The 14,186-nt window shown below is 37.8% G+C and overlaps 1 protein-coding gene, 1 long non-coding RNA gene and 1 pseudogene across 8 annotated transcripts in view; 1 reads left to right on the forward strand and 2 right to left on the reverse strand.

Annotated features, from left to right (window-relative positions):
- LOC309654456 overlaps window positions 1–14,186 on the reverse strand; it is a 354,889-nt gene that overhangs the window by 118,244 nt on the left and 222,459 nt on the right. The window lies entirely within an intron of this gene.
- The window catches only part of TXNDC16 (thioredoxin domain containing 16), a 120,032-nt gene that overhangs the window by 53,276 nt on the left and 52,570 nt on the right, over window positions 1–14,186 (forward strand). For all 6 annotated transcript variants that reach the window (XR_014260243.1, XM_082448397.1, XM_082448399.1 and 3 more), the window contains exons 10-14: window positions 3,090–3,256; window positions 3,645–3,705; window positions 8,047–8,170; window positions 12,286–12,429; window positions 13,309–13,368. Coding sequence is in view for 5 of the 6 variants with exons in the window: in XM_082448397.1 (XP_082304523.1) it covers window positions 3,090–3,256; window positions 3,645–3,705; window positions 8,047–8,170; window positions 12,286–12,429; window positions 13,309–13,368 (556 nt within the window). In the remaining variant the exon portion in view is untranslated. The remainder of the gene's footprint in view (window positions 1–3,089; window positions 3,257–3,644; window positions 3,706–8,046; window positions 8,171–12,285; window positions 12,430–13,308; window positions 13,369–14,186) is intronic.
- LOC309654440 (adiponectin receptor protein 1 pseudogene) lies at window positions 3,950–8,107 on the reverse strand (annotated as a pseudogene). The gene has a single exon. The product of its transcript is annotated as an adiponectin receptor protein 1 pseudogene (transcript).

The following is a 14,186-nucleotide window of genomic DNA, read 5'->3' on the forward strand; positions in this document are numbered from 1 at the left end:
ACCTGTTCTTTCTCCATTATCTTGGTTAATTTATTGTCCAGTCATTCATGGCAGAAACCTGGAAAACCATTCTCAATTCCTACATCTCTCTGCATCTAAGTTTAGATCTTAAATATCTTTTGAATTCTTCATTCTAACAGCCAGCACTTTAATCCAGGTTCTCCCTCTCTCTTGTGTACTATTTTAGCAATAGCAACTGATGTGGTCTATATTGTATTCCTGTACTTCACTCTCTTTAAGTTTATGCTCTCTGTTGCTTGCAGAGTGATATGTTTTATTTATTTATTTATTTATTTATTTATTTATTTATTTATTTATTTATTTATAAAACATCTTTATTGAGATATAGTTCACGTATCATTTAATTCACCCATTTAAATTGTAGGATTCATTGGTTTTTAGTATATGTCTTTTTGTTTCTGTTCTTTGGTTTTTTTTGGCTACATGGCATGTGGGATCTTAGTTCCCCATAGTCTTAACCACTGGACCACCAGGGAAGTCCCTTTTTTCTTTTTTTTTTAAACAGAGTTATATATATATATATTTTTTTTTTTTAAACCATATTTGCTTATTTATTTATTTATTTTTATTTTATGGCTGTGTTGGGTCTTCATTTCTGTGCGAGGGCTTTCTCTAGTTGCGGCAAGTGGGGGCCACTCTTCATCGTGGTGCGCGGGCCTCTCACTATTGTGGCCTCTCTTGTTGCGGAGCACAGGCTCCAGACGCGCAGGCTCAGTAATTGTGGCCCACGGGCCTAGTTGCTCCGCGGCATGTGGGATCTTCCCAGACCAGGGCTCGAACCCGAGTCCCCTGCACTGGCAGGCATATTCTCAACCACTGCGCCACCAGGGAAGCCCAGAGTGATATATTTTAAATACACATATATGATCTTGTTACAATAATTTTTGCAGTTCCTAACTAGCTTCCAATTATTTACAGAATAAAGCCCTACCTTCTTAGGAGGATATATATAGTTTTTAATGATTTGGCCCCTTGCCAGATCTCCAGCCTTACTGTCTGTTCCCCCTTTTTACTTTTTAATACTAAATTTCTTATAGTTCTCCAAATACACAAAGAAGAAACGAGGCTTTTCTACTCCTTCAGGCTGTTATACCCATTCAGGTTTTGGCATAATTCAGCTCTGTGTTGTTGTAGCACTGAGGTTCCCACCTTCTCGCTGGGTGTTGGCTGGTGTTGCTCTTACCTCCTACAGGCTGTTCTCAGACCCTGACCACGTGGCCCCCTCAAAAAATTGCAGTTTTCTCCCTCAAAGCCAGCAGACAATCTCACTCCATTGTGCTATGACAGTCTTACATGGTGTGACCTAATCAAGGGAATGACTACGCTATAAGTATCACCCACACTCAAGGAATTAGGATTATAGAAAATGTGTACACCAGGAATCTTGGGGACCATCTTAGAATTCTGCTTACCACAGGTAAATATAGATTTCTCTGTGAAAACTTTTAAGATTAAAAAAAATCCTCAATAGTTAGAAAATTTACAAGAATGCATCTTCCCGTGTATCTGCTTTTATCCACTATGCTGGTTACTCAGTGGGCTCTTTCAATCTGGCAGCTCATGCTTCTTCAGTTCTGGGAAACTTGTGTGTGTATTTCAGTGATGATTTCTTCCCTTCTGTTTTCTCCCTTCTCTCTTTCTGGGACTCCTATTTGAATGTTGGACCTCTTGAACTAGTCCCTCAATTTTATCTCTTCTATTATCCAGCTGTCTTTTGCTATACTTTCTGGCAGATTTATTCAACTTTATTTTTCATTTCTTTATGAATACTCTATCTTCCCATCTTTTTGAGCTTATCAGTGGTGGTTTTCTGAACCTTCTTCTGAATAGTCTGTTTCCTCCACGTTACTTGTTTTTCTGTTTGTTCTCGTCTCTGTCTTTCATGTTACAGGCTTTCCTCAGATGCTTGTAACAAGCATCTTGTTCATGATTTAAAATATGAAACTAAAAAAGCTGATTGGAAATTCTGAGGCTGTAGATCGGACTTGTTAACTCTGAGCTCCATAGGGTGATTGGATCTGGGCTGCTTTCTGGTGAACCTTAATGTCAGTAGCGTTAGACTTTTTCTTGTGGTTACTCAAGATCCCCAGAAAAGGAACTTCCAGTTTTCTGCTGGTGTACAGAAGTTTGGCTGCTAGCATACTGGAAACTGAGTGGGGAAGGGCTAAAAGGAGTCTCAGCATTTGGGTACTCAATCCCCCCTGCTTTGGGTATGGTATTCCCACTCTCAGCTGTTCCTGCAGTCTGGCCAGATTTCTTCTGGTATGAGGGAGGGACCTAAGTTCATGGAGTTGGCGAGGGGAATCTAGGGATCTAATGCTTCCCAAAAGGTTTTACCTATTCCTCCTTATTTTGGAGCCTTCCTGCCATTCCCCTTCCAATATTTGTCTCCCAGTTCCAGAGACGCCAGGCAGTGACAGTTCCTGAGCAATTTTAGGATTCTGCAGTTAAAGTGAAATTGTCTCTTAGCTTTTCCTCTCTCATGGCTTTAGGGTTTTGTTCTCCAGCTTCCAAAATTTTGCTGCCTTTTCTCTTTTCCTTTCTTCACATATGTATGTTTATCTCTTTTGAAAAATCCTACTGCTGTAGTTGTGCTGGGATTTCTGGAGGGGGTGAAATTAGATGTGTATATTCAAGCTGATGTCAACTCAGATGTTCCTCATTGTTCTGTAATATGTCATTATATGTTAAATTCTTATGTGGAAGAATTTGTTCCTTAGTTATCTGTTCTGTTTTGTTTCAAATATCTATCTCTTTATTTATCAGTACCACAGTTTTTTATTGTTTTTTTTGTTTGTTTCTTTATGATATCCTTATTCTTTATGGTTGTAAATTTCTGTTTAACTCCTTGTAAAATTTGTTAGTTTCATAATTTTTAAACTATATAGGTACACTGGGAGCATTAAACTCAGAAAATCATGAGACCATTTCTGTTAATGTTAATGGATTTATTTCACAGACTTGCTTTTTCACTCGTCTTTATTGATAAGAATTAGCAGAGTTTAAATCCAAATGTTGGAACATTATTATCACATAGTAAAGACGTTTTGTTCTTTTTCTAAATGAAGACTGAAGTTGCTGAAGATCCTCAACAAGTTTCAACTGTTCATCTCCAACTAGGATTACCACTGGTTTTTATTGTTAGTCAACAAGCTACATATGAAGCTGATAGAACAACTGCAGAATGGGTTGCTTGGCGTCTTCTGGGAAAAGCAGGAGTTCTGCTCTTGTTAAGGTATTTTAAACATAAAGTAGTCACTATACTGTATTTAGCAGAACACTAATATTTTTCTTATATGGCAATCTGTTCACTTGTAAATAAAATCAGATCTCTAATGGACTCTAATATAGTTAAAACCAGTTGCTGAGCTAAAGTTTTTAATTATCAGCTTGATTAATATTTAGACCTTTAAACTTTGCTAAATGAAGCTGTAGATTAAGACAGAGGGTAGAAAATCTGATCTGTATTTATGTGTAAAATTTCTCAGACTCACTAAATTGTAATCTTTCTTCATAAACATTTTTTAGTATAAGAACTTACAGCTCTAATTTAGATTGACATCCTGGATGACTATTTTTCTTGAGATTAACAACATAAAACATTTATTTCCATTTTGAAAAAGGGACTCTTTGGAAGTGGACATTCCTCAGAATGCTAATGTGGTCTTCAAAAGAGCAGAAGAGGTTAGTCATTTTATATATCAGTCTACAGTGTCTGCTTATTTAATACACGTGGTCCTAAAGTAACATACACTTATAGGAAAATTCTGTGAATTGCCACTATTCAAAGATAATTGCTGTTAACATTTTGGTGTGTTTTTTTTCATCTGTTACTCTGTCTCTCCGTGTGTGTGTGTGTGTGTGTGTGTGTTTATTTAAATATATATATATTCTTTATTTTATTAATTTTTTTTGAATGCCAAGTATCTTCTGTACTCTTTTATTATCATCATAGTCTTTGCATCAAGATACATAGCAATGATAGCAGGTTTCTTTTTAAAGCTTAGTATTAAATATTAAATATCTTTCCCCACTTTAATTTTACATTACTCTGCCAAGACAAAAATTAAAACTCAAGTTATCTGAAGCCTGGACACACTTCCATGATTAGCCGGGCTGTGTAAAAGTTGGTGGCTTTGTTCTTCCTGCTCTGTGAGCAGGTCCAGGCCCTAGAAAGGTGGACGAGGTTATCATTGTTTTTCAAAAGTGTGCTACAAAAACGGATGGCCTGTTATAAGCCAGGTTACAGAGTCAAGACGGGGGTGAGGGAGGGACAGTTTCTTCTAGAAACAGAATTTCTGAAGAGTCCCAGTCCATCATTTTTCCCCAGAATGGTTGGAGGGGGGGGGTAAAATCTCAACATGAGTTTCAAAGCCCCATCTCTGTGAGGGGACAGTAGTTGCCTTACTGAGGAGGGCGTGGCTGAGCGGTGGGGTGGCCACGTCTGCCCATCCCCACTGTTCTTAGCGAGGGAATGGAGAGTTTATTGCCCAGTGAGTGTGAAGTGGGCTGAAGCTCGGTTGGTACTGAATTCTCTAAGAGGTTTCTTCTAGAAACAGACAACTCAGACTCTTCCTCTCACTTCAGCAAAGAAGTTATTTTAAAAGCACTTGGGAAGTTCCTCCTGTGCCCTTGCAGGGCGGCTCAGAGGAGGGAGTCGTCAGTACAGCCCCCTTCCAGGCCATATCGGAACTCCTGAAAGTTGGAGACCCTGTAGAAGTGGACGAAGGCGGCTGCCACCACCAGGACGTGGAAGATCTGATGAGACTAGAACCATATGTCGGATTTTCCAGGGAAGAAGCGCTCGGGAATCCGTGCGGCATAAAGGCCAGCTCTGGTGATGTACATCGCAGCCATGAGGAAGAACCAGCCCATCTGGCCCACCGTGGTGGCCTTGACGAAGCCCTCCGCAATTGTAAAGTGCATGGTGGGCACGATGCCACTCAAGCCAAGCCCCAGGAACACCCTTGCTCTTGTCTGCCGGTGCTTAGGAGTGGCAAACCGGTCCCACTGCACCACAATGATGGCAGAGATGCCCATGATGGAGAGGTAGATGAGCCGTGGCTGTGGGGAGCAGTAGAAGAAGTAATAGAGCCAGGGGACAAAGCTCCCCATAATCAACAGGGCAATCCCTGAATAATCCAGTTTGGAAAAGGTCCGAGAGACGTTCTCTGAGTGACAATAGACAGTGTGAAAGAGCCAGGAGAAGCTGAGGCAGAGCACCGCGCCCAGGAAGAACATCCCGAACACCACCTTCTCCTGAAGGGGGGCCGTGAAGTACATGTTTGGTCTGAGCATGGTCAGGATTTCCAGAAAGAGAAATAGCAAAAAACCAAGCAGGTGGGTCCAGATGTTGCGGGTGTCCGTGTGGATGCGGAAGATGCTCTTGAAGCAGGCCCGGAAGGAGGGCATGGGCGGCCTGTGGCCATGCAGCAGGTAGTCTTTGTCCCTCAGCCACTCGGGAAGCACGTCATACGGGATGACCCTCCAGCGCCCCTCCCAGACCTTATACACAAACTCCTCCATCTTCTCCATGGTATGGTGGGCTTGCAGGGGAAGTGTCAGCACCCGCCCCTCCTCCTCCTCTTCCTCTTCCTGAGGCCCTGGGCATGCCTGCTCTTCTTCAGCTTTGGTTGGGCTGGCGACGCCCTGCTTGCCTAGCTCCTCTAGCAGGGGGCCCAGCTCAGACAGCTCCACTGTGTCAGCCTCGCTGTTCCCGGCAGGAACCCCACTGCCCTGGGCCACCACAGGTCCTTTGTGAGAAGACATCTGGCTGGTACCTCAATGCCCTGTGGCTTCAGCTTGGGGAAACGGTGGGGTCTCTCAGGCCCAGGGAGCAGAGAGTTCCCTGTAATGGAAGACAGGCGGGCGGCGGGCTTTGCTCGGGTCCGCGGACCTCGCGCTACATCCCACGGCACTAGAGGCGGCCTGTGGCCGAGCGGCGCGAATCTTCTGCCTATATATATATTGTAAAGAAATGTAGGATCATGCTATATATCCTGCTTTTCATGTACAGTTATATTTCATTATTTGCTATTGTGCTGTGATGCCTGCCTTTGTACACTGTTTTGGACATCACTGATTCTTTCCTTTTGCTAAATTTCTGGAAGTAAGTTTTATTAAAGGAAATGGGAATTTTTAAGACTTTTAAAATACATTGTCAAATTTCCCTCCAGAAGGGTTATACTTCTACCAGCAGGGTTTGGAATTTCTTGTTTCTCAAACATCTTTGCCAGTACTGACCAGTAATCTTAAAAAAAAATCATTTCTATACACAAAAAAAGTTTCAGTAGTAATTTGCATGTCTTTGATAACTTTGGCTAGTTAGGTCATTTGTATTTCCTCTGTAAATTTCTGTTAGTGTCCCTTTTTCCTTAAATTTTTCTTAATTAAGAACTCTTTAATTCTGAACATCTTGTAAATATTATATACATATGCTAAAAACTTATTGATATGTTTATGAACTGCCAGACAGTTTAAACTTAAATTCTCTTGCATAAGTCTATGATAGGAATACTGGGTTAAAGAGTCAGAAGACTTGGATTCTGTTCCTGCTAGTTCTGGGTCCAGATAACTGAATTAACTTCTTCAAGCTCAGATTTCTCATTTGTGAAATAGTCATAAAACCTCCCCTTCTAACTTACAAGAAATTTTATAAGACCAAATAGGAAAATACTTTGAGAACTGTAGTATTGTTCAGATGTGTACACTGTGGGGCTAGTATGCTTTGCTTTTTGACCAGGTAATGGAAAGAATACTTTCTGAAGCTATTTTTTTACTATTAGGTAAAGACCCCTAAGTAGGAAATTACTTTATTTGTTATCAGGAAATAGGTTTTATAGAAGAATTAAAGTTCATGTTGTTGTCCCAGTGCATATAAAAGTTATATATACACTACACTGTAGTCTAGTAAGTGTGCCATAGCATTATGTCTAAAAAAAAACAATGTATATGCCTTAATTAAAAAATTCCTTATTGCTAAAAAATGCTAATCATCATCTGAGCCTTCAGTGAGTTGTAATCTTTTTGCTTGTGGAGGGTCCTGCCTTGATGTTGATGTGGCTGCTGACCGACCAGGGCAGTGGCTGCGTCAGTTTCTTAAGATCAGACGACAGTGAAGTTTGCCCCGTTGATCGACTCTTCCTTTCATGAATGATTTCTCTGTAGTATGCTACAGAGCAATGCTGCTTGGTAGAATTTTACCCAGAGTAGAACGTCTTTCACAATTGGAATCAATCCTCTCAGACCCTGCTGCTGCTTTATCAACTTAGTTTTTGTAATATTCACAATCCTTTGTTGTCGTTTCAACAGTTTTCACAGCATCTTCACCAGGAGTGGATTCCATCTCAAGAAACCACTTTCTTTGCTCATCCATAAGAAGCAACTCCTCATCCCTTCAAGTTTTATCATGAGGTTGCAGCAGGGATAATTTACTAAAATAATCCAGTGGCCTAAAATTTCATGTTTTAAAAATGTTTTGGTTGAGGCTTAGTGAAAGAAATTTTAATGGAATAATTTCGATGGAATAGAATTTGGTATTCTTAAAATACCTAGGGGCAGATAGTATTCTTATGTTTATGGCTAAACAGGGAATTAAACTTTTTAGTGGAATTTTTTTAGATGAAGTATTATTTTGAATATTTCTGTAGAATACAAAATAATTTTGTCTCTGTTTGCAATAAAGTTGTATATATTTTTATACCTCAATTGTAGTGAGGTAGGACTTACTGTTACATGTAAAATGCTTCAGATGTCAGTATAATGTAATTGTGACAAGAAGCAAGCGAGACTTTCAGTTCTTTTTTGCCCTCTTTTTCAGTAGCGCACACTATCTTTCTATAACGTATACTTTGGATGCTTTTAATAGTGATCGTGGAGTTAATTTACCTTTTTTAAAAAAAATATTAAAATTGAAGTTCAGAAGTTTAGTTTCATTTCATTTTAGTGACAAACAAGTAAAACATCTTTATATCAAAATGCTTTGTTATATTTTAGTCATATCTTTTAAAATTAATGTATTTCTAGGGAGTGCCAGTGGAATTTTTGGTGTTAAATAATATTGATTTAATCGTATCCCGTGTGGAAAGTAATATGCACATTGAGGAAACGCACGAAGATGAAGACAATGACATTGAAGGTCCAGATATGGGTAATATGTTTTTTTGATGATCATGCTCCCCTCCCATTTATGCCCAGCATCCTTAAGGTCAGTGAAATTTCAGTGAATTAACTGTCACATTCAAGAATGTGAAGAGACCTGAAGAAATTAATTTTGAATCGCATTTTAGCAAGTTGATGAGGTGTAAAGATATAAGGATGTTCTATTTTGTTTAGTGCGATACCTTTCATTGTTACATGTCAGGCTTCTAGCTTTCCACAAGTGTGCCTTTATCCTCCACATCAGTTCTTTCAGCCCTACTGGTCTACTCCATGTTTAAAAAGGACCCAGGAGCCACAGTATGATATTTTATTTTTATTATTCCTATTAGGATATGAAATTCTGATAAATATAGTTGTATTTGTAGTTGTAAATGAATCCGATAGTTAACAGTATAGGGAGTAAATTTTGATAACATTTTAATAATTCTTTTTAACATGTTATTTCTGTTTTTCTTTTTATTGCTCTTATTGCTTACATTTTTGAAGTATTCTATAGTTTTCAAGGCTATTTCCCACACATTATTTACTTTGATAGCTGTCCTCTGAGTTAGCTGAGGTCACTTTCGTTTTGTAGAGGAAAAAATCTGTGTTTTAGCTCAGTTAAGTGATCTGCCCAATGTCACACAAATGGCATGTGGAGCATTCTGACTTGAAATCTTACTTATGATCATTATCATTCCTAGTACTTCTTTTATAACATCAGTCCTATTCTGAAATTGCTTATTTACTTTTCTCTCTTCTCTGTTGGTCTATAAAATTTCTAAGGCAGGGATTATGTCTTGTGCATTCTTGCATCCCATTTAGCAAATACTTGAATTTTTATTTAGTACTATTATCATGAGTCCCATTTAGTAAATACTTTTTTAAAAATTAATAATTAATTAATTAATAATTAATTTTTGGCTGCGTTGGGTCTTTGTTGCTGTGCGTGGGCTTTCTCTAGTTGCGGCGAGCAGGAGCTACTCTTCGTTGCAGTGCGCGGGTTTCTCATTGTGGTGGCTTCTCTTGTTGTGGACCATGGGTTCTAGGTGTGCAGGCTCAGTAGTTGTGGCTCACAGGCTCTAGAGCACAGGCTCAGTAGTTGTGGCACACGGGCTTAGTTGCTCCACGGCATGTGGGATCTTCCTGGACCAGGGCTCGAACCCGTGTCCCCTGCATTGGCAGGTGGATTCTTAACCATTGCACCACCAGGGAAGTCCCGTAAATACTTTTTATATAGTCCTATTATCATAAGTCCCAAGATGGAAGTAATTTACATATTGTTTTCATGAGGTCCATTTATTATGAGGATCAACATCTATATTATAAATTTAATAAGGGCTCTGAGCTTTAACTGTTACCAGTGACCAGCTTCTTGGTTTGAGCACTGCTCTAGTTTTTTTCTGATATACAGAGGTTAGAATTGCTCGTGATTTAAGCCAGAGTTCTTCTCCATAGCATCGTCATTGTATAGGCAGATCTGTGTTCTGCTCTCTTGCTCCCTGCTTTATTCCTGTCATGGCTCATATAGTCTTCAGAGTGAGAGGAATCATCCACCAATTTAATAAGATTCCTGTGCTCAGTGGTAGTTGCCTGTTTCAAAATTTCATTGTTGCCATGTCCCCTGTTTTACTTCCTGATTCTCTGGCTTTAGTTTGCCCTCTGGTGCTGCCTTCTCTTTTTTTCTAACTCTCCCCTATCTTCTCTCCTCAGCCCAGTTCTCATGTTTCTTTTACAGCTTTCTTTTTTTGCTTTGTAGTGGAATTTTTTGTTTTGTTTTGTGTTTTGGGGTTTTTTTTTTGGTCTTAACTTCCTATGTTTGTAATCCATATTGACCCATAATATAGTTTGATGTCGTGCCCGTATATAGTTTCCCTCTCATTTTCATTTCATTCCCATTTATATGAGACATGGATGAGGGTTTGGAAAGAGTTTGTTACCATATAAGAGCGGAATATAAAGAAAAATGTCCTTCAAAGGAAATGAGCACAAGATGAATCAGAATTAAATGGACTGGGGTCTCCAAAAGGAGAGTATGAAAAAAAATAACAAACATGTGTGGCTAAAAAGAGAGTGTGTGTGTATATATATACACACTATATATATATATATATATGAATTGGTGAAAGTTTGAGCTGAGGAATAAATAAATTTATAAATTATAAATTTATAAATTTATAAATGAGGGTGGCTTATTAAGAGAATGGGGAAGCAAGAAGGAGGTGTTAGGACAAGATAAGAGAAGAAAGGGTGGATTGGGAAATAAGAATGGACTGGCAGGAAAATGAAAATACATGAATAATAAAAAAATACAGTAAATGAGAAAATTGGCCTTTATTAATTTTGGTATTGAGAGCATAACTTTTAGTGTCATAGAATATGGTATTTAAAAGTACCTTAAAATTAGTAGTCGAACTCTTATGTTTCACAGGTTTGAATATTGAGACACAGAGTTATATAATTGACTAGAGTTACACAGCTAAAAATTGCCAATATGGTACCGAAATCCAGACCTAGTATTTTATTTTATAGTATTAGCAATCATATGGAAAATAATAATTTAGTTTTCTGAATGCATTGCCTTTCTCACTTCCTCCCTTCCTTTCTTTTTAATATGTTGTTACAGAGAATTATAAACTTAACCATAAAGTAGACAGCATAATAGAACAAATCTCCAGGTACCCATTACCTGGCCTCGCCCAGCCACCATCAGTTTATGGCTAATCCTATTCCAATCACTGCCCTCCCTTTATTATTTTGCAGCAAATTCCAAACATACAAATTCATCCATAAATATTTCCCTGTGTATTTCAGAAATGTAAGGATTCTCCTTTTAAAATTAACATAATTAATGCTATTACTACATCTACAAAGTTAACAATAATTCTTAATATCAGAGAGTCAGTGTTCAGATTTCAACTTCATCATGATTTTTCATGCCACTGTTGCTTTGTACATGCTGTTCCTTTTACTCCATATGCCTCTACTGCCTGCCTAAGTTTTATTTTTCTTTTAATGTTCAGCTCGTGTCAACTCTTCTAGGAAGCTTGTCTCTCTTATCAAGTTAGATGTCCCTCCAGTGTTACCATACAATAAATTCCAATAGGATATTTGTGAATTCATAATGTGTTTTTTATTTTTTTACCACATACTTGGATGGATGAATGGGTGGGTGGATGGGTCTATCTGTCTATCTTAATGAAAAGATTTTTGGTTTTTTTTTATTTAATTGACATGTAACATGTTAGTTTTAGTTGTACACCATAATGATTCAATATTTCTATATATTGTGGTTAATGAAAGTTTTTTACATATTCAGAATCCACCCTTAACTCAATACACTTAGAATAAAATCCAAAATTCTTGGCTTATATGGCCTCTTACAATCCAGCTGCTGTCTAGCCTAGAGTTTTCTCATGTTATTTCTTCCGGCCATCTTGTTTTAGTCAAATTTGCCTTCCCTCAGTACCTAGAATATGCTTAGCTCTTATTTCTCAGAGTTTTGCATGTGTTTTCCCTTTGCCTAAAACATCCTTTTATTGATTCTCTATCTGGTGGACTTTGGATCTCCCAATCTAAATCTCCCTGTTAAAATCTCTCACTGTGTATTTTACCTTTCCTCTTAAACTGATCACATTTATAGTTATATACTTATTTAGTGATCAGTTTATTGACTGACTTTTCCATAGACAGAGGCTCTATGTGGTCAGGGACTATGTCTGCTTTGTTTACCACTTTCCTTAGTGTCTGTCACAGTGCTTGGCATGTAGTAGAAGCTAAAGAAACACTGTCAGACATGTATGGTAGGACTTCTTTGGCTTATAAATTAATATGTTGATTAGAAATAAAAGAGCAATATTTGTATTATTTCTCGACAAGTTTAACGCCTTTTGGAATTGACTAAAACTTGACAGTTTCTGGGTCAGGAAGCACTGAGAGTCATTTAAGATAGGAAGCCAGACAACTGGAAAGTTTTCTAAATATCATGCATTTTAAATATTAAGATTGTATGAATTCAAAAGTTTTTATAAAATACCAAATTTTCACATGCTTGCCTGGGAGAAGAGCTTAAATTTTTAAAATTATACATTTATATTTATATTAATTCCTCTTCAAACATTTTAGATATTCAAGATGATGAAGTGGCAGAAACTGTTTACAGAGACAGGAAGAGACAGTTACCTTTGGAACTCACAGTGGAACTAACAGAAGAGACATTCAATGAGACAGTAACAGCTTCTGACAGCATAGTGCTTTTCTATGCTGGTTGTGAGTATGAGCCTTTAGAGGTGACTACTATATTGCATATTAGGGCATTTAAAGTAGGCAGATTTTATTTTTGCATTCTGTTATTGCACATTGTAAAGTGACATAATTTTCATACGTTCCACACTTTGAAATATTTACTTCTAGCTGATTCTGGGGTTGTAAAACTGATTATATATATCTGACTTACAAATTGAAGGTTAATAATTAAACTAGATGTTAAGCTTACTAATTTAGAAAAATTATTGTTATTCAAGCTAATGACTGATTAACAGTTATTATAGATTTATAGGCACTATATTGCTTTTATCCTCAAACAATAGCTGTTCAAGTATACCCCTTGCAGTATGAACGTAGAAACCCTCTTAAATGTTTGGACAATACTGACTACTGCATACTAGGATATTTCTTACTAATAAATAACAATTTGGGGAAACCCCATAAATCTATATGTTTGTTATATATAAGTATGGATGCTTTAGAGCAGGGGTCCCCAACCCCCGGGCCACGGACTGGTTCTGGTCTGTGGCCTGTTAGGAACCGGGCCGCACAGCAGGAGGTGAGCAGCAGGCAAGCGAGCGAAGCTTCATCTGTATTTATAGCCACTCCCCATTGCTCGCATTACTGCCTGAGCTCTGCCTCCTGTCAGCATTATGGTGAGTCATATAATTATTTCATTATATATTACAATGTAATAATAAGGGAAATAAAGTGCACAACAAATGTAATGTGCTTGAATCATCCCGAAACCATCCCCTCACCCTCCAGTCCGTGGAAAAATTGTCTTCCACGAAACCAGTCCCTGGTGCCAAAAAGGTTGGGGACCAGTGCTTTAGAGATATGTACATTGTAATATCTGTTTAATTTTTTATTTTAATGTAGGGCAAGCAGTATCCATGGCATTTCTGCAGTCCTACATCGATGTGGCAATTAAGTTGAAAGGTATACTGTGGTATGCATGCTTATTTTCCTGATTTTGAGCCATAGCTATTTGTATAACTGTGTCTTGCTAAAGATGTAGAAACCCATGTAAAATTTCAGGTTATTATGTTTGTGTCTTCAAGGTTAATAAGTTAATGAACCATGAGCTTCAGAATTCTCAGAAGCATTCACTTTGATTGTCTTAATAAAACTGTCTTGTAGCTACATAGTTAATCCAGTAACCTTTTTGGCTGAATTCAGTCATTCAGCAAACATTTATTGAGTGCCTACTCTGTGCCAGTTACTGTTAAATATTATTAAACATATACTAAATACTATATATACTAAATACTATTAAATAAAATTTTGGTAGATAAGACCACATCCTAATGAAGGAACTAAGATACCAGTGTTCTTGAAGCTATACACTTAGGATATTTTTTAATAGCCAGGATCTTTTTATTTTAACTATCCTATGAAACCTGATTCAGTGGTAGACAAATAAGAATCCAAGGAATGGACTCAAAATGTCTATGCCACCATCCCAGCAAAGAAAAAAGGAGGAGTAGGGAGGCCTCTTAGCATTAGTAAGAGAGAGATAGTGTTGGCTTAGGTAAGTATAATGTTTTGTAATCATTTGAATAAGACAGAATATATCATGCTTTGTACCTTTAATATGATTTCCTCCTACTCCATTTTTCTTGTTAATAAAAGCTATTATGGCTAAATAGGCTTTTTCTTGGCTACTCCAGGAATGCATCCACCATTTAGTTTTGAGGCACTAGCTTACAGGCTCTTTCATTATTTAGTAAGTTCCTTATGGGTGGAGAGTGTGTCTT

Source organism: Balaenoptera physalus (assembly GCF_965194825.1).
Source record: "Balaenoptera physalus genome assembly, chromosome: 2".
Lineage (NCBI taxonomy): Eukaryota > Metazoa > Chordata > Mammalia > Artiodactyla > Balaenopteridae > Balaenoptera > Balaenoptera physalus.